Genomic DNA, 21377 nt, shown 5'->3' on the forward strand with positions numbered 1-21377 from the left:
TTAATATTATTTTGATGACTAATTAAAAAATAAATGCCCATATGAATGGAAAAATAAGAGTGTGATTAATTTCCTAAAATTTTAGAATAGGTGATGACATAATTGGCGATTATAGATAGAATTAAGTTGATGTGGTCGCAATGACTTATAAAATTTGGGGAGTTATGGAGCATAGGTTACGACATGATACTTATGTTTCTCAAAATCAATTTGGATTCATGTCGAGTAGGTCTACTACGGAAGCTATTCATTTATTGAGAGATTCTATGGAGAAGTTTAGAGAGACTAAGGATGATCTACATATGATATTTATTAATTTAGAGAAAGCATATGATAAGGTTCCAAGAGAAGTGTTATGGAGAGTTCTAGAAAACAAAGGGGTTAATAATGCTTATATTCAAGTCATTAGAGATATATATGCAGGAGTTGTTACTTGTGTTCAAACACAAGGTGGTTTGACCAAGTAATTTCCTATTTCAGTTGGATTACATCAGCCTTAAGCCCTAATCATTTTGCTTTAATCATGGATGTTCTCACTAGACATTTGCAAGAGAATGTACCTTGGTTTATGCTTTTGCTAATGATATTCTTCTTGTTGATAAGACTAGAGAGCGAGTTGACTAGAGAGCGAGTTGAAGGTAAACACAAATTATGGAGGTCAACCTTAGAGTCTACAGGTTTTCGTTTGAGTTGGTCTAAAACCGAATAGATGGAGCGTAATTTTAGTAGTAATAGATCTGAAGGGGGTTTGTGACTTTGAGCGATCAAGTTATTAATAAGTGCACTCGTTTTAGATATCCGGGGTATAATATTCAGAATGATGGTGAAATAGATGGGGATATTATTAGTAGAATTCAAGTTGGATGGTTGAAGTGGAGGAATGCTTCGGGTTTGTTGTGTGATAGAAAAGTACCACTCAAACTTAAGGAAAATTTTTATAAGATGGTGGTGAGCCCTGCAATGCTTTATGGCGCAGAATGTTGGCCATTAAAAGAGAAGCATAATATAAGTTAAGTGTTATTAAGATGAGGATGCTCAGGTGGATGAGTGGATTTATTCTTAAAGACATGATACAAAACAAGTATATTCGTGAAAAGGTTGGAGTAGTTCCAGTGACGGATAAGATTAGAGAAAGTTGCCTTAGATGGTTTGATCATGTAAAATTTCGGCCTTCTGATGACCCAATTAGGAGAGTAGATGCATTAGATTTGACCTATGTTAAGAAAGGTAGAGGTAGACCTAAAAAAACTTGGTTAGAAAATATTAAAAAATGACATTTCTTTATTAGATGTAAATGAGAATTTGACTCTTAATAGGACATAATGAAGAAAAAGGATTCATGCAGTCGGCCCCACGTAGTGGGATAAAGTCTTGATGTTGTAGTCTATGATGCACCGACACGGACACGGCAACACGGACACGACACGACACGAACAGACACGACACGGACACGGGATACGGCATTTTTTAAAAAATATAGTACACGGGTGCGGCGTGGACACGGCATAATAATTTTTTAATATAATATATAGAAATTAATTGACATTATATTAGAAAGACAGCAATAAAAACAAATTTCATGATAACTTGTTTAGCTTATAACATAAAAGATGTTTAGTACAAAATGTCTATCCTTCAACATAAAAATTAATAATTTCATTTATATCTGATTATTTATTGTTTTATCTAGATAAGATGTAACAAACCAATCCATACTTAGGAATATAATCAAGTTAAATTGATATGAAGTGAAATCAAAAATATCCAATAATAAGACAAAATGAATACAATAATATATCAGTCTGCTGGGGGTCCAAGGGGGCGCCCCCCTGTCGGGGTTCACCTGCTTTTTTAAAGTTGTAAGATTGTTTTATGGAAAAACCCGAGTACCCGAGCATTAACAAGCCGATAATCCTAGCGGTACTGAGCTTACCGAACATCACCTAGGCAATACCCTAGCGATAACGAGCATGTACTAGCGATACCTACGGTACCCGAGCATTGTACATTAGCTTTTTATTATTTAATAATCGGACACACGGTCCGACACGCATGTCGATTTTAAATTTTTAATTTTTTATAAATTGCGGGACAACTTCCAATGTCATGTTTGGAAGCACGTGTCATAGCAATGCGGACGCATGTCCGTATTCAAAACACGGTCTGACACTGCCAATACCGCCTCTTTAAGCGAAGTGTTGGGTGCATGCAGAGTTGTAGTTTATTTTTTTACATGATTTTAAGGGTGGTTGCATGAATATTGTGTTTTACATTGATTATGCTTTAGAAAATGCATGTTTTTCCAAGTTTATCCTTGCATGTGATTTTTGTGATTCCGCTAAGCTCTTAGGAAAATTAAAAACTTGTATAGCTAATAATCAAATTTAGATTTAAATAATATAGAAAATATCACGGTTGAAGAATGTAAACTGGGTTCCTCTAGGATCCATAGCATCTTTGATAATTACTTGTTTAGGCGCCTCCCAATCTGTGTGTTGAATAAATCACCTAACCTATTTTTGTCTACAGAAATGTAATCTTTAGGAAAAATACATTTTTCTAAGCCTTTTTAAAAAGTTCAAAATCATTTGACTTGCAATGTTCCAACTAGTATGAAAACTAAATTATTTTTTTCAATCATTTTATAGGGTAAAAAAATTTGAAAAAAATCAAAATTAATTACATTTAATTCTTAAGTGCATAACCACAGCACTTATTTGGGGATAATTAGGATGGTTTCTTACATGTTTAGTCCCAATTTCCCAAGAATTAAATACTAAGACCAACCATCCTGCATTTTCTAAAGATCAAAAATATGATTTCTTAAAACATTTAGGTGGATCTTTAATGTCAAGTTCTACTACTAGACAGATTTATACAGTGTAAATTGTGTCGTTGTAATTCTCTTGAATCTCCTAAAAGTTTCAAAAGAACAAATCCCACCTCACTATTCCTATATTTTGTTAGACTATGTTCGTTCCACTATTCAATGTTTTACCTAAGTTCTAGGTTCTGAGATAGACCTTAAATCATAAGTCATCACCATCTAGAAATATTATTGATGTGAAACAATCCATGTGAAAGTGATTTGCTTAAAGAAGTTTGCACGTTTAGATTTAGAGGCAATAATAAGCAAGATCTTATGCGGAATTGAACGATAAGTTAAATATTAAAGTGGTACCTAGCTTAGGTTATCTCACATGCATAGAAGTTAAGTTCAAAAGATAGCCAGCTTAATCCAACATTGCATACATGAATCGTTCCAACAATTGATTCCAATACTAACAATAAGATTAGTCTATGAAAGATCCCTCACACAACTCTTCTAATTACTAGGCTTTAGCGGAGAAGCATTAATATGATCTTCATTAAGATAATAAATTCACATTCAAGGATGTAACTATGAAGATAGAGAGTCGGGTGTCGAAGTTACCCAAAGACAAGAGGGATACACACTCTGGCAAGGTTCTTTGAAAGTTGGGAACGAAGTGGACAGCAACCACGAACCTCCTCGCACTAAGGAACACCCGGGAAGAGGGGCAAGTAAACGTTCCGAATCTTCTAAATCACGGGTTGCAGGTGAAGCAGCAACAAGGAAGATGTCAATTCTCTGAACTACTGGACAGCAATCCCGGTGGGAAGATTTCAGGCTCACCAAAATCCAGAAAAAGGAATTTCAGATTTTTGGAACCAAAATCTGAGGAGACTTCCCGTTTTTTCAAATTCTTCTACGAAGCTGAAGTAATTCTTTGGAGGAATCTGAAATGTTTCAGATTTTCTTCTCTCAAAAAATCTGAGAGGAATTCCAACTCTCATTTTAGGGAGGAAAAACTTAGCAGCAAGACTTATGGAAAACAAGCCACGTGAAGCAAAGGAGGAGAGGAAATCTGAGTGGGAATAATCTTGATTTCCAATCTCAGAATTTAAAATCTGGAATAAAAGCTGAAATTACGTTTGAGAGGGGAGGTTTTTGGGAGGTAATTAAGAGGCGGTGAGGTGGCAATTAGAGAGAGAAGCAATGGGGGTGAGGTGGCCGGCCATAAGAAGAGAGAGAGGGGCTTGGTAATGAATGAAATGGGGCCCTCAATTAATGACAGATTTTAATCAAAAATCTGAACGGAACTTCAGGTTTCAATTTAGGGAAGTTTCTTAATGCATGGCAATCAAGAGAATTGATTTGAATTTCAAATCTGGCTTGAAACACAATTAAGAAAATTGCCAAAATCAAGGATCTAATTAAGGAAAGTCAATTATGTCTCATGGGAGATTTCAAAATTCAAACCCCATGAAGGGAGGCCAGCAGCCAGCAGCTAGAGGGGGGGAAAGGGGGGGAAACGGCACCAAGGGAGGCGGGTGGAGGGTTGGCGGGTGGTGGCTGCTTGGTCGCCGATGACTGGAGGCTGACGTCTGGGCGCTGGCCGCTGGAGGCCGGCGGTGAGTGGAGGTGGCCGGTGGCTTTGGGGCCAAGTGTGCCGGCGGGTGGGGGGGGAAAACAGTTGAGGAGAAGAAGAGATATGGGGTAGAAAACCAAGAGCTCCACCAAGGAGCTGTTGGGTATTGCTTTGAGCCTCTCCTGGGCTTTCCTCACGCGAGAACTCACAAAGAGAACTCTAGAACTCACAAAGAGATCCAAAACCAAAATTTTCATTAACAATAATCATCATCCTTTCCAAGAGGAAGGGGAAGGCTTAAATAACCAAATACATGAAGAAAAATAAAAGACACTATTGCTCCTAGGGCAAACATAAGGCAAAGCCCTCAAGTGAGGGTAGAAAAGGAAAAGTACAAATAACAAATCAAATACATCAAGATAAATAGACACGATCGTAGCCGTTGATCTTCGATGTCCTCATCAATAATCTCAGCTATCAAATAAATGTCAAGTTAAATAAAAATAAAATTCAATATCAAAAATGTAAGGTCTAACCATATGATAGATTAAGGTAGTTTTGAGATCTGTGCCTCTTGAGATCCTCAGAATCTAGTGCTCTCTAGTCTTTATCCTTTGGCCTCCAGAAAGGACTATTCAACTTTGAAATAATTTCAAGTAAAATTTCCAAATCTTTGTTTTAAACTTTGAGATTAAGAAAATATTAGTCATTTTTTTAATCGAGAGTATTCTTATGAGATTCACCTACTTGGGATGTAATTAATCATAAGAGATTACCTTTATAAGGAATGAGTAACTCTAGATTAAAATAAATCTTATTTTATTCCCAAAAGGTTGGAGAAAGAACTTTGGAAACGTAAATAATTTTTCAAAATACAATTTTGTATTCAAATACCTTTGTAAAATATCATGTTCATTTTTTGGATAACATGCTATTCTCTCAACTGTATTTCATTATAGAAATAACGAATTTTCAAAACTCCATTCTCATCTTCAAACACATTGTAGAACATCATATCTATCTTTCAAAACAATATATTATTCTCCTTGTTGTGTTTGATTATGAGAATGAAAAATTTTCAAAGTAATTTTTTTTCAAATTCATTGTAAAATATCATTTTTTATCTTTCAAGATTATATGTTATTCCCAATGTAATATTCAATCACAAAAATAGGAGTACATCGAATATGTGTGATTTTATTTCCCCGCACTAATTTTCAATCTTTTTAGTACAAATTGGATATGTAATTCATTCGAGTGCCGTACAAGTGCAACTAACTAATCTCAAGAAAACCATCTCCTGTCCAGGTGTCAGACTTCGTTTTTTCTTGCTTCAGTTATTCATTTCTTCTAATATTTTTTCTACATAATTTATTATAGTCTAGTTTAGTGCTTATAATTTTAGTCAAAAAATGATATGTAGGTATTATGATTTGCATAAATTAATTTATTTGCACTCTAATTTTATTTATTTTCAAATTTCTTGTTAAAGTTCTTAGATATTTGCAATCATGTTATTATCAATTAGGTCGTCTTGCATCATTAGAATATAAAAATGTACGAACTCTAACCTTTTTATAATCAATAAGTCATTAAATTAGGATGTTCCATAAATGAAAAAGAAAGAACAGCAAACCTTTCTCAGAAGACTGCTGGCAATAAATATAAAACAGGTATATTTGACCAACAAGAATTAAATTGGCAATCATAATGATTATCACATTATCGAGTTGATCAAACATAATGATCACAGGTTGAGCACTGCTCAGCAGCATAGTGAACTTTGTTAAATCAGTTCCGTACAAGCGTCATCAACACTTTGAAAGCAATACATTCAGTAGTAAGGCATGCTAAGAGTATACAATTAGGAAGAATCACAACTCATGTAAAGAATAAAGTACTGATTTTGCAGTTTAATAAAATCAACACCATCATCACAATAAGCATTATCCCAACAATTTGGGATCAGCTTTGTAAGTCCTTCCTCTATTAATTCATGTTAACTCTAATTTATACAAATCTTTTTGCACAAAATTTAGTCTAATTTTTCTTTGACCTAGTTTTTTTTTTAAGCACTACCGGCCATTTTAAAAATAATGCTACAGTTTCAAGTCCTAACCAAGGCTACCTTCTTTTTTTAAGGTTTCATGATTAAAGTGTGGAATTGTAAAAAAAAGTTAAGTAGCAGAATCATGAGAAAAATATGGCAATATTCTAACAGAGTTTAGCTTTGTAGTGCATTAAGAAAAAGTAAAGTTAATACACTAATGCACTAACAATACGATAAAGAGAGAGCGAAATTCACACCTCCTTATATAATGTCACTGCATTTTGGTAAAACAGCTTTTTTGAATACCCCTTTTTCTTCCTGAGCGTTGCAATGGCATATGCAGTTTTCATCTGCAATAGCACTTCAGAAAGTCATAATTTGTTTCTGAAAAAGAGTCATGAATTTGGATAAGAGAATGCTGATTGCAACACTGAATAATCATGAAGGTAAAAGCAAACAACTAACCCAAGAAATAAGTTCAAAGGTAAGAGATTTGAGCAAGGAAACTACCAGATCAATATTAGGCGCTTGCTCTTTCAAAGTAATACACATACTTTAAATAATAATGGGAGAAGAGTAATTTTGAAACCTACAAAGCCTAAGGAGTTGTTTGGTTGAAAATTTTTAAATGCATGCATTTTAGAAAAGTAGAGTAAATGAAATGCATGTATTTAAAATATAGTTGCTTGATTGCATGCAAATCAAATGCATTGAATTTTTCTTTTATTATGATTCATTTCAAATGCATTTAGAAGTAGGTGATGGCAGACAGCAATTGTAGCGATAGGCAAGAATCACAACTAGGCGCAGTGTGAGATTTGAAAATCGCCTAATTTGAATGATTGTCAAATGCAATAAAAATACTAAGTGTGTTGTCAATCTAATTATTTAGGCAAACAATAAGTCTGTTGGTTAATAATTATGATTGGCTAAAATCAAACTTCATTATATTTAAAAAGAAATTTGACTTTGTATGATCCATAATAGTCTCAGTTGGCCAAATATCCCTATTAATTCATTATTGGAAGAAATATACCCTAAAATTCATTTTGGATCAAAATATCACGACAATATTAAAATGAGTCATATCCTTTGAGAGAAAACTAATGCAAACTATCGAATAAGGAGATGATCGAATGTCCCTCTTCTCACATTGTCTCTTTCTCAGGCAATCTCAGGGCTCATGTGAACGGTTAGCATAAGGCTTAAAAGAAATGGCCTCGACTTTCCAACCATTATCTGTTTAAAGTTAGTGATATTATACTTTTAGTTATTTAGATTTCAATGCATTCATCGCCAGCAGTTACAGATTATAATAGGAAACAAACTAGAGGATAACCCCAAGTACAAAAATTAACAAGGCGCAAACTTATAATAGGGGTTTCAAATCATGTTTGCACACTAAACCATTAACCATAAACCTCAATAGACATCCTAAAATATGTACAACCATGTTTGAATTATGTTCAAAACATACTCAAACTCGTTCAAACCTTGCTCGAACCTTCTTCAAAGTTCGAACAAGGTTCGAGTATGGTTAGAACAAAGCCCTAAGTTCCAATGTGGTTTAAACATGCCTGAAAATGGTTCGAATATGATTCAAGTATTATTACATCCATGCTTTAATAAGGTCCAAACATGGATAAAAAAAGTTCAACGTTCAAACATGATTGATCTTTTTTTGTCATTATTATTTTATAAGGACTTGATTCATCTGACATATTTTGTATGTATACAAATGATCACTTTAATTATATCCGTTGAGAGGAATTCACTACTTTGGTAGCATACAAAGCTTAGGTGTAATGCATGAAATTGTTAGGCAATTTAAGGCATTCGACCTTATAAAAAGGGCTAAGAAATCCCCCTTTAAGTAGCTTTTCAAAGCTCTTCTCTGCAATTCTATGAAGCACTGATTCATCAGCTATTGTTAAGAGTGGTCAACAATGAGGTGAATGAGGAATAGGAGCATAAAATTTGGATTTTGAAGTAATTGAATTTGCACTAATCATTGGCTTAGGATTTGGAGAATTTTCATCTCAAGAGGAATTCAAGGAGATGAACCAAAGCATTAGGCTTATTGATAACTGTTACAATTCATAGGATTTGAGAAAGGTAAAAATACCTTCTGCTTATTATACAAAATTATCCCTATTTATAGATCTATACAAGATGTCTTAATAAAGAAATAAATAACTTCTAATTGATACATAAATGCCTCAATATAATCCTTCCTAATTCAGCTACCCAAATATAGAAGGATATTGGTGTGATCCAAGTGAGCCTCCCACAGATTCTCATCCTGACCGTGGGATCAAATGCTAAGGGATGACTGAGATTTTGACACTCCCCCTCAAGCTGGAGACCAGCTTGCAATTACTCGTTCAGAGGTAGAGCTGCATTCGTTATGAATAGGATATCAACCACTAGAGAAAGCCGGCAATGAAGGCCGATGATGGAAAACTATCCTCAAAATTCCGACAATTAAGGCCGGTTGTGGGAACTTGTATTCCTCAGTTTCCAGCAATGAAGGCTGTATTTATAGTAGCAATAAAAGTTGATTTGATCAACCATAAAGACTGATTTGCTTGTATCAGCAATAAAGGCTGATTTGCTCAGCAATAAAGGCTGATTTGATTATGTCAGCAATAAAGGCTGATTTGATTATATCAGCAATAAAGACTGATATCAGGTCTTAATCATGTCTCAAATCTGATTTAAGACTTCTTCTTGTTGTCGGCCCATCTAAGATAATCGAGAGGGCATCTCTATGGATCTGAGCGGAACAGTATAATCAGAAGGAGCTTCTGATCAAATCAAGCGTCTGCAAACAGCTTCTTCCGAGCGTCGGTGCAGCTTCGTCGGTGCGGCTTTGCTTCAGCCACTTCTTCCGCAAGCTCCGAGTCCATCTTGGGACTCGTTCGCAAGCTTCGTCCGCAAGGGCTTCGTCTTGGTCGCCCGCAGAGCTCGGCTCTTGCAGTCGATTCTTCCAGACGGGATCAATTCATCTTGCGATTCTCTTGGGTGACTTCGTCTCCTGGATTCTTCCTACCTTCTGACATCCAAGCTAGTGTCTTCCTCCGAGCGGCTCCTTCCTGCGTCTAGAGGCTTTGATGTTTCCTTCCTTTGGCTCCATCTCACAGGAGGTTTGCTCGGCCCGTCCGTCCCGCAAGGCCCCGCCGCTTCCTTCATTCCTTCGACTTCGTCACAGTTTGCTCGGCCCGTCCGGTTTCATTCGGCTTCAGGCTTCGAGCTTCTGGGTCCAGCATGGCTTCGTCAGCTCCTTCGTGGATACGCTTCTTTGACGACTTGTCCTTCCTATCTGATCGGAAGTTTGGATCGGAGCTTCGACTCCGTCTCAGCTTCCGTCTTCGGCATACACGGAGTTGGCAGCGATCAAGCCTCAGATGCTTCGGGCTTTTTTCCTCTTCCTCTTCCGACGATCTAAGATCATTCTTCGACGGCAATTAAGGCCGTTGGCTCTGATACCATGTTACAATTCATAGGATTTGAGAAAGGTAAAAATACCTTCTGCTTATTATACAAAATTATCCCTATTTATAGATCTATACAAGATGACTTAATAAAGAAATAAATAACTTCTAATTGATACATAAATGCCTCAATATAATCCTTCCTAATTCAGCTACCCAAATATAGAAGGATATTGGTGTGATCCAAGTGAGCCTCCCACGGATTCTCATCCTGACCGTGAGATCAAATGCTAAGGGATGACTGAGATTTTGACAATAACTAATTGAATAGAGACAGGAGTATAGACAAGAAGAAAGCGTTCATGTTGTGCACTGAGAGAAATGATGTATGAAAGCTAGGTTTACATTATCTTGTAAATAGTGTTCTACTCAACAATGATAAGCATAGTGTTATTTTTTTATCGAGATACTTGTCTTCATTGAATACAACAAGCATTCTTTGAATACGCATGATGCAGGCTATCACAGGAGAGGACTCTAAAAGAGTTAAATAAGGATATGGTGCACTTGTGGAAGTTACGCATGATCGAATATCATTTTACTAAGGCCATCATAATTTGATATTATTTTTCAACAACATAGATCCAAAAGCCCACAGGTAGATAGCAAGAAAATAAAGTACATTTAATTTACTTTCTTTATTCATTTAATTCTATAAAGGATGAATATTAAACTATTTTGTTTTTCTATTCATTCAATTCTATAGATATACAATAAAAACAATCTTCGATTAATATCTCAACTTCTTTCAATCTTTTTTTAACATGTTTGAATCTTGGGCATGCTTTGCTCGAATTTTATTTGAATCTCATTCTAACATTGTTCATAGCTTGCTCGAACTTTGTTTAAACATGCTAAAATCTTAAGCTTTTTTATTTTATTTTATTCAAAATTTAGTTCGAACATTGCTCAATCTTTGCTTGCAAAAAAGTTAAGTTTTAATGGACTCCAATAAGCATTCGTAAATACAAGAGAGGCATTTTGGTCCAAATTGAATTTTCTTGTATATTTCTCCACATAATGAAATAACGGGGAGATTTAATCAATTATGGCTATTATAAGTCATATAAAGTCAAGTTTCCCTATTCTAACGATGAAAATGGATTCTTTCATTTTCAAAGTTTACTATGAAAAGGTCCATAATTGTTGCAATTGGGATTTCATTATTTATGCTTTGAAAGGAAGATTTTTCCCTCATAAGTTCAACCACTAGGTTCGAGAAGCCTTGCTACATGCAAACTTTCAAGTCATTGTTAACATAAATCTTAATAAAAATTTTCAATGTTTCAAGGATAAAAGCAACATGATCCTTCTCCCCCCTTATTTTTATTATTATTGGTGATATGCTTCATGAAATGCATAAAGTTGCTGCAAGGGATGGTTGGATAAAGGGCATTAATTGATAGAAAAGTATTATGGGCATTGCTAGTATTCAATTTGTTGATAATACTATCCTTTTTGTGGTGTTGATTGCACTCAGGTTTGGACTCTCAAAAATATACTACTCTTTTTTCAAAATATTTTTTGGCTCAAAATCAACTTTTCTAGATATTCATTGGTTTATTTTGGTGATTTTTATGAAAAAGACATCTCTATTGCAAATATTATTGGTTGCTCTCTTATTAGACTTCATTTCAAATATATGAGTATTCCTTTATGCTCTAAAGCCACGCAGAAAGGTCTTTGGAATTCAATAATGAATAAAATCCCAAGAAAATTTGCTCATTGAAAAGGAAATTTAAAGGTAGAATAATTATCCTCATAAACAAAGTTTTAACATATATACCTTCATATTTTTATCGTTCTTTTAGATTTCAAATTGGGCCACTAAAAAATTGAAAATTATAAGAAGTTTCTTAAGGAAAGGTAATGAGGATGACAGGAATTTCTGCTTAGTCAGTTGAAGAAACATTTGTATTCCCAAAAAAAATTAAGGAGCTTGGTACTAAAGACGTACACAATAACAACTGTCTTAAAAACTACTCCACATGACCCTAATTCCATATCTAAAATATTATCCACTGCAAGTATTTTTATAATATAACTATTGACTTTCACGATGGTTCACATTTTATAAACAATATAAGAAAAGCTTCTAGGTTTACTTTTTTCTCATCTACTAAAACATCAATAACAATGAAAAAGTTAGATTTTGGAAATATTCTTAAATTCATAGTATGTCATTGGCAAAGCTTTATCCTCATCTTTTCAACATGGCTTGGAATTCGGATTGTTTGGTGAAAAATCTTTTTCTCCTTCCAGCAGCATCTTCATTGAAAAGGGATAAATTCTATTTCATCAAGGTAAGATTACCTCTTACATCCATTGTGAACTAAATCAAATATGGCTACAAACAAATAAGAACTCTGCAAAGCTGTTGTTATCATACAATGCACTCCCTAAGCACGGTAGTATTATCACTTAATATAAATGGATTTGGGAGGCTTTGGTACCTTTGAAGTTTGCTTTCTTCGGATGGATTGCATTTTTGGGAAAGATTCCTATAAAAAATTCTCTCATTTGGGTATCAAAATCTCTATTGACAATCTTGTGTAATTCTATACTGAAGGACCATTCTGTTCTTCTTTTTTCTCAATAGTTTATGCATTGGGAAGTGTTCTCTCTCTTTTTAGGAGGCTTAATGCTTCCACCACTTTTTTTAGTCTTTCACATCATATAGAGATTATTTTATCATATAGAAAGCAAAAGACATGGAAATCGTGTTGCTCTCAACTCCTTAGAACATTTGGATTCAAAGAACCGTAGAAAATTTTCCAACTCTAGCAAGAAAGATAAAAAAAATATCGTTCAATACTTTATCTCAAGTTTAGTTTTGGATAGATTCTAGTCTTGCTAAAAAAGCCTCAAGATCTTTTTAGATGACCGTTTGATTTTCTTTTTTCTCTTGTTTGATTCCTATTTTTATTTAACTTTCTTTATATAATTTTTCTTTCTTTTAATGAGATGTTTCCCCTGCTTTTCCATCAGAAATACAGTTGTCTTGAAGCATCAATTTTTTATTTCAGAATTTATAAACTCATCTATGTATGCATTTTTTCTAATAATAGATCAAATTCTTAAACATATCAAACCTAGATAACATGTTTTTTTTAATCTTCTAGCAATGTGTATCTAATATAATGTATTATTTAAAAAGTAAGAATTTAAATTATGTGACAATGTGGCGCTCTGATAGCCCTTTCCATTAAGGCTTCATTTGAGATGGCTGTCTTACTGCTTCGTAAAGCAGCTTTTTAGTACAAAAATCCCTTCAAAGCAGGAAAAAAATAGTGGCCTAAAGCTATTCCAAACAAAAGCTAAATAATGTAATTTAAGTTTTAGAAATGTTCATAAATAAAAGTTATCTTGAGAAAAGAAATATAGTATAAACTAATCTGCACTGTGGAAGACATAATAACGAATTAGCATACCAAATTGGAAATACCTCCAAAATAAGATCTTCCTTAGTTCTCCTCCAACCACTTGGTGTGAACCACCTAAATTATAAAATTTCAAAAACAGGTAAGCTAGTGAGAGTTAGTCACAGCTGCTGCTATCCTAAAATAATTTTTAATAAACAGAAAGCAGAATGCAATAAGGAAAGGTAGTGCAAATTTAAGTTATGGATATTATCAGTTTCCAAACCAAAACGTTGATCACCTGCCTTTTGCCGATCATTTCTTAAATCCCGCGTTATGATGAAAGCAATCAAAAAGCCAATGAACTTCGCACAAAACTAAACTCTACATGATGCTCATTTGAATAAAAAAAAATTGCCACAGAAAAAATTGAATGATTAATAAGAAATACATAAGCATTTGATTTAACTACATAGATTGGCTTAGCAATCATAATATTTTCTAAGAGGGCCATGTCACCACATGTGTTACCATGATGCTAACTTGTTGTTGACTGATTAGCTTTCAAAATTGCTCAAGTAAGCCATGAAGCTAAGTGTTCCAACTACTTTATAAAGCCAACTAGTCCTTTCAGGGAAACAAGACAAGCTTTCCTCCTCTCTTGACTTGAACCTCACTTGCAACCAAGTCCCTGAGGGCCCAATCCAACAACTATCATTAACTCATCTCCAATCCCTAGCAAACCACATCATGAGCACAATTTTTAACTTCCTAAAGAGAATCACAACTCTAAAATGACTATAATGCTCTATATCGAATCCAGAAATTAACATTTACCTACTTAACAATTTTTCAGTATTTCATCAGAAAATTCACAACATTGAAATAAGTTTTGAAATTTGTATGCTCAAGCATATGTAGGAGCATTCAAACAAATTTTAAATATGGACATGAGCTTTAGCAGCACTTGCACCTAGTAACCCTGTTTTGCTTATGATATCTAGAGTTCATTTTCAGTGATATATTTCAGGACATAAAGTCAAGCTACAACTTGCCCCTGGAGAATGTCATATTTACAGTAGGAAGCAAAAGGCAACCATGTATTAATTTCTCAAGGATGACCTTGTTGTCAGCATTAATAAAGAATGGAAAGCATCTTTATTTTTAAATAATAACAAAGTGACAATATAGGAAGAAAAAAATGCATCCAGAGTATGCTTATAGAGTAGAAGATATGGCCAATAAATATATCTAACCACATAAATGAAAAGCCAGATAATTTTAGGCTTTCTTTTTATTGTGTCGAATAATAAAAAGTCATTGCTAAATACACATGGATGCACAAAAAAGGCAAATTAACATTTGAATCATAGTTGTTTGGATACTCGATGAATCAAAAACTTCAATGCATCAAACGAAACAAGTAGCACTGCAGGTGCATTCTCCATGTCATGAATCCTTAGATTCGTGGGGTATCAGTCTTCAATGTGCGTTTCCCACTCTAATAAAAATTATGATGTTTTTTGAAAAGCAATACAATAATACATTACTAAATGAAGACATTTTTTAGTTTTAAAATAAACTAAACTAAGATATAGCTAGTGGATTTACCTTTTCCAGAAAGGAATTGGTTTTCGGGGTTCATATGGCTCATAAACAAAACCGGGACTAAGCATGGTCACCTTTAGTGATGTCTGCAAGCAATCATAAAGCAAAAATTTTCAAAGAAAAAGCATAACAGCTTAACGAAAAACACTTACAGTATACTAATTCATATAACGAAATAGAATGTGTGCATACACCACAAAATTGATGAAAAGAAAGATCAAATAATGCCTATGGCATTTGACCGGATAGCAACATGAAATTAAAGTAAAACTGATTTTCCAATGTACATCTTATTACATTTAGTCTTTTCTTGGAAAAAGGAGATCATAGGAGAGAAAATTAGTTAGTGTTCACAACCCTAGCTTTAATTTTTGGTAATATAAAAGTTGGAAAAAAGAAAGTTACAATATATCAAATTAATATTGATAATAAAATGATGGACTGGCTGAATTGGTCACACCAATCAACCCGGCCCTAACAAGGGGGACCGATCAAGCTAGCAGGCAGAAGACTCATGTGGGCCCCACTAGTGTAGGCGGCAATGGGCAAGGAGAGGGGGGGGGGGCTCAAGAGGATTAATTTTATATTTAATTACTTATCATAGAAAATCAAATTTGGGAGAGAATTAGAAAGGTTTATTTAGGGAAAGAGGGTAGATTTGAATCTAGATTTGGGAGAAAATTAGGAAGGTTTATTTAGGGAAAGATGACTAATTTAAATTCAAATTTGAGAAAAAATTAGAAAGGATCATTTTTTATTTTCATTATGTGATTTTGTATTTTACGGTAATTTTCTTTGGAGTTTTTACATAGCAACGCCTAGGGCTTGTGGAGAGTTGATCTACCTCTCCAATAGTAGATTAACTTGTATCTTGGTTTGTTGTGCCAATATCAATAAAATTAGCCCAAAATCTCTTCTTTCTCTCTGATTTTGCTGCATTTAATCTTTGTTAGTGCTTCTTTTTTTTGCTATGTGGAGATCGGATTCCTATCATAAAACTAAAATAACAAACAACGCTTAACATTAAAGATAGAGACAAAAACACCATCAATTACACCAAAAATAAAAACTGATCCATGTCAAAATTCATGGGAATACTAGGCAAAGGTTTCCAATCCAAGCCAAGTAATGGTTGGTCAATCTTCAGCTTAACCAAAAGGAAGTCAAGCAAGCAACAAACTAGCTATTACAGACCAATTCTAGCTCAGCGTGAGAAGTTCCTCTTGAGCTGAAGCTTTAAGTAATATTCCCTAATTATCACAATAATCATGATGGAGTTTACAAAACATGATGACTGAATACATAAAAAAAATCTAGGAGACAAGGCCACAACTGTGCAGTTTTTCTCTCTCAACCTAGTAAACAAGAAAAATGTTATTTTCTTTGTCAAAGTCAGTACTTGAAAGATGTGATGAATTGACAATATAACTCAGGTGAATTCTGCAAGACCATGCTTAGGATATAACTCCCAATACAAGATAAATCTTTTTAGCCTCGGAGCTATATCTCTTTAACTATTATATAATTCTCATTCGATGAAACAAATTAATTAGACATTAGCAATGGAAATAATTCCAGGCAATGCTAGCAGTAGTTAATTGGATTAGGTTGAATGATGACCTTTAGCCAAAACTTCATCCACTCTAAATACCAGTCAATGAATAATGATGGCGTGAGAATCAAAAGAAAAAAAAAATTCCATTATCTTTCGCACGATGCCACCTTTTTTATGATGAGATAAATAGTTTCCCAAATTGGAGATACCCATAAGGAGATATCACATGTAGTCATATTCTGACATAATTCCTGTAATGTGTTTGCTATATGGACGTTCACTGAGGCAAATGTTTAAAATATTTTTTATCAGTTGTAATGCTTTAATATTTTACTCACTAGCTAGTACTTTCTTCTCATCTGGAGTAGAAAATAGATAACAAGAATTAATAATAATAATTTTCACCGTCTTAGCTCCTGGTCACTTTTTTACAATGGAATGGAGATCATCCCAAATTGATACTTCAATATGGGGATATTACAACATATTGTCATAGTTTTTTTATGCATTTTCTCTTATCTTATTTTCCAATATAAAGATTCAGTGAGCTAAATTGTTTAAAGTCTTTCTCAGTTGTATTCCAATTGAGGTATGGAAATGCTTAGGAGATGAAGGAATTTCTTAGCTTACGAAACTTTTCAATACTATTTTGAAGACCAAAATGATGTCAAATGGGTGGAGAATGAGTGTGTTGATTCTCATTTTTAAGAATAAAGGTGATGCATAAAAGTTTGTGAATTATAGAGGAATTAAATTAATGTGTCGTACTTTTAAACTATGGGAGAGTTTTGGAGTAAGGTTACGATGTGATACTAATGTTTCTCAAAATCAATTTGGATTCATGCCGGGCAGGTCTACTATGGAAGCTATATATTTATTAAGAGGTTTGATGGAGAAGTATAGAGAGAATAAGGAGGATCTACAGATGATATTTATTGATTAAGAGAAATCTTGTGATAAAGTTCGAAGAGAAGTGCTCTGGAAAGTTCTAGAAAAGAAAGGGGTTAATAATGCTTATATTCAAGTCATTAAGAATAGGTATGCAAGAGCTATTATCAAACAACAAGGTGGTTTTGACCAAGTATTTTCCTAATTCAGTTAGATTACATCAATGCTAGCTTTAAGCCCATATCTTTTTGCTTTAGTCATGGACGTTCTTACTAGACATTTGCAAAAGGATGTACCTTGGTGTATGCTTTTTGTTGATGATATTTATCTTGTTGATAAGACAAGAGAGATAGTTGAAGGTAAACTTGAATTATAAAGGTCAACCTTAGAGTCTAATAGTTTTCGTATGAGCAGATATAAAACTAAATACATGGAGTGTAATTTTAGTAATAATAGATCTAGTGAGGGAATTGTGAATTTGGGAAATCAAGTCATTAATAAGAGCATACATTTTTTATCTCTTGGGTCTATTGTTCAAAGTAGTGGTAAAATAGGAGATAGTAAAATTCAAGTTTGATGGTTGAAGAGGAGGAATGCATCGGGCTTGTTGTGTGATAGGAAAGTACCCCTCAAACTTAAGGGAAAATTCTATAAGATGGTAATGAAACCTACAATGCTTTATAGCGTAGAATATTGACTATTAAAAGAGAAGCATAAAACTAAGTTAAGTGTTGGAGAGATGAAAATGCTCAAGTGGATGACTGGATTCACTCTTATAGACAAAACGATAAATGAATATATATGTGAAAAGGTTGAAGTAGCTCCAATGGAAAATAAGATTAGAGAGGACTAGCCTTAGATGGTTTGGCCACATAAAACGTCAGTATTTTGATGAGCCGATTAGGGGAGTAGATGTATTAGATTTGTTTGGCCTATTTTAAGAAAGGTAGAGGTAGACCTAAAAAGACTTTGTTAGAAAATATTAAAAATGACCTTTTTTTTAGTAGATTTAAATGATAATTAGAGAATGAAAATTTGACTCTTAATAGGACACAATGGAGAAAAAAGATTTATGTAGACGACTCCACGCAGTGGGATAAACGATTGATGTTGTTGTTGTTGTTGTAGTTGTAGGCTTGAAGTTTTACTCACCAACTATAGCTTTCATCTTATCTCTAGTAGAAAATAAAGTTTGTATTCTATTATAAGGCTATTTGATTCATTGACATATGATGAACAACATTATCTTCATAACAAATATTCGCTTTTACACTTCACTAAAATATATTCAAATGTCAATTAACCAAAGATAGTTGCTATATAGATGTTAGCCAACCATCACCTTGTTGGCCAAAAGAAATAACTAATAAGGTGTTGGAACTTGGAACCACCGTTGATCATTGTAAATAGCACTCCAATGGTTAAAAAAGAGAACAATATTTAACCTAATACCTGTTACCTGACAAAATTAGTTGTTAGAAGGGAGAGAATTGAAAAGTAATACATCTTCACTCAATTTCCATTGTTGTACCAAGCATATATAACCAGGAGAAGGGAACAATAAAGGAACATATTCTCAATAATAAGGAAATATTATAATAATAAATAATATAAATTTCTACTCTAAATAATTTAAATATCATTACACTCCTCGACAAAATCAAGATGGCAATGGAATTATAACTACTTGAGTTTGAAAATAGTTGTGACCAAAGATGAAACAGCAAAAGATGTTAGACGTGGAGATTGTAAGTGTTGCAAGAGTAGCACATCCAATCAAGGAAAAAGAAAATTGCATGAATTGGACTCACAGTCAATAATGAGATTCGTGTTAGAGAACACATAACTAAGATTCTTAAATAAAAGTATCAATAAACAACGTTGATAAAGGTATCAATAGAGAACGTATATGAAGATTATAGATAGAAAGCATCAACCAGGAGGTAGACATAGTAAGGAGAAAAGGCATTGTTCATTACCGAAGTCACCACTAGAGAACAAATGTAGATAATAGAGGTATATATAGAAAGCATCAACGAAGAGGTAGACATAGTAAGGAGAAAAGGCATTGGTCATTGGTAAAGTCACCACGATAGAACATATGTATATAATAGAGGTATACAAATCTAAGAGAAATAAAGAAGGTAATCAAATGCCTCAGTGGTCTAAGAAGAAGATCAAATCTCATGGAAGGAGAAGCCAATAGAGTCAAAAGGGTCACAGTCAAGTGAAAGTGTGAGAGCTGGCCAATGGAGATCAGAATGTTAAGGAGTGTAAGGAAGGAAGGTGTTTAGAGAAGATTAGTTGGATATTAGGCAATGGCTCTAAGACTATATTAGAAGGGAGAGAATTGAAAGGACTACATATTTACTCATTTGTCTTTCTAGTACAAGCATATATGTGCCTATCTATATAATCAAGAGAAAAGAATAATAAAAAATACATAATAAAGAAGAATATCCTTGATAGTGAGAAAATATTAGAATAATAAGTAATATAAATTCCTACTATAAATAATTTAGGCCATGTGATAATTTAGACATGGTCATGTTAATAATTAAAATATATTCTCAAAATACACTTATTCCTGCCATTATCACATAACCAACATTTGTGCTGATTTATGTGATGTATTCCTCTTTCTCCTCTGCGATAGATTCAAGTGCATTATTCTCAATACTGGCGATACTTCCTTATCAAGTACAATAACTAAAATTCAATAAATTAAAAACATTCAAACAACATTGCAATCTATATAACAGTGCATTTTAATGAAAAATTAACTAACAGAACCTAAGTTTCTATTTTCTTCATAAAGAAAAACAACCCTCAGAAATGAAGAATCCTCAAATGGGAATATGTGCTAACCTGTTGTGCTCCACGGGGAACCTTCATCATTGACATCCACCTCGTTCCACCTAATTGGATTGTGAATTCAGAGCCCTAGTAGAAATCGATAAAACCGAGTATATGATAAATGATGTTGCTACTTTCAATCATAAAACTGCTCGAAAAGAGTCATTGAAAGTATGCCCTTGCAATCTAAACACGCTAAAACACTCACATTTTGACCAAGCATGTTATCAACTGAGTAAAAGCAAGCTATATTAGTTGAGCGAGTGATTCCTGAAAAAAAAAACTAGGTAAAAGTAAGAAATCCTTGCAATACATAGAAATGAAAATACATTCAATCGTACTGGAAAATACCTTCACTTGTCGCATTAAGACGGCCCCAATAACTTCCATAGCTGGAGAAAGATAAATTAGAGGGCGTAATCAATAAAGGGGAATTTGCATATATATTGCTCTCACTTATTGAAAAAATGCAAACAGCTTATGATATAAGGGAGTACAATGGAGAAACCGAAACAGAATGGAAAGCTCGATTGACGCGATGAATTCCCTGCAACCGAGCTAGAGCCATGGATCACTGAGTCTGAGAATGGAAAATGGTCTTAAAACGTAGCGGGTGGTGAGGATTAGGGTTTAAGAAATTTGCTGGTTTAGCAGTCAGACGAATTCGCCGGGATTTCGAGCTTAAAACCTCTGTAGTTAATGCTCAATTGTTAAAGAAATCTGACCTGTGAAATTTTCCCCTAATGATCGAAATAAATAAAAAAAGTTAATCCTTTTATGCGAAAAATATACTTTCAAAGTTTTATTTGGATTAAAATATCTTCGTTCTACTTTTTTAAGTTTACTGTGACCAAATTTGATTTGAATAATATTAGACAAAGGCTTCGTTTGGAATGGCTTTCTTACTGCTTCTTAAATCAATTTTTTAGTATAAAAATTAAAATGTTTGAACTATAAAGCTGCTTTAAGAAGCAGTAAGAACGTCGTCCCAAACGAAGCCTAAGAATGTGTTTGGGCCGGCTTTTTTATTACTTCTTAAAGTAGTTTTTAAGTATAAAAATTAAAATTTTTTAACTAGAAAATTATTTTAAGAAGCAACAAGAAACCCGTCTCAAACGAGGTGTAAGACTTTGTTTGAGACTACGTTCATATTGTTTTTAAAAATAACTTTTTAGT

The 21377-nt window shown here is 33.7% G+C and overlaps 1 protein-coding gene across 5 annotated transcripts in view; it reads right to left on the bottom strand.

Moving 5' to 3' along the window:
- The window catches only part of LOC110092789 (39S ribosomal protein L45, mitochondrial), a 30171-nt gene extending 9234 nt beyond the window's left edge, over window positions 1–20937 (bottom strand). The window contains exons 1-8 of one of the 5 annotated variants that reach the window (XM_028699096.1): window positions 20854–20937; window positions 20699–20782; window positions 20553–20593; window positions 20410–20471; window positions 20214–20288; window positions 14906–14988; window positions 13381–13432; window positions 6699–6791 (exon numbers count right to left, since the gene is read on the bottom strand). In XM_028699096.1, coding sequence (XP_028554929.1) covers window positions 6699–6791; window positions 13381–13432; window positions 14906–14988; window positions 20214–20288; window positions 20410–20471; window positions 20553–20593; window positions 20699–20769 — 477 coding nt within the window. In that variant the 5' untranslated portion in view covers window positions 20770–20782; window positions 20854–20937. Of the gene's footprint in view, window positions 1–6698; window positions 6792–13380; window positions 13433–14905; window positions 14989–20213; window positions 20289–20409; window positions 20472–20552; window positions 20594–20698 lie in introns of all 5 variants that reach the window. The other 4 variants (XR_003702261.1, XM_028699097.1, XM_020817460.2 and 1 more) reach the window with 4 other exon arrangements.
- Window positions 20938–21377: the final 440 nt, after the last annotated feature.

This window comes from Dendrobium catenatum, unplaced genomic scaffold (genome assembly GCF_001605985.2).
Source record: "Dendrobium catenatum unplaced genomic scaffold, ASM160598v2 fragScaff_scaffold_1220, whole genome shotgun sequence".
Classification (NCBI taxonomy): domain Eukaryota; kingdom Viridiplantae; phylum Streptophyta; class Magnoliopsida; order Asparagales; family Orchidaceae; genus Dendrobium; species Dendrobium catenatum.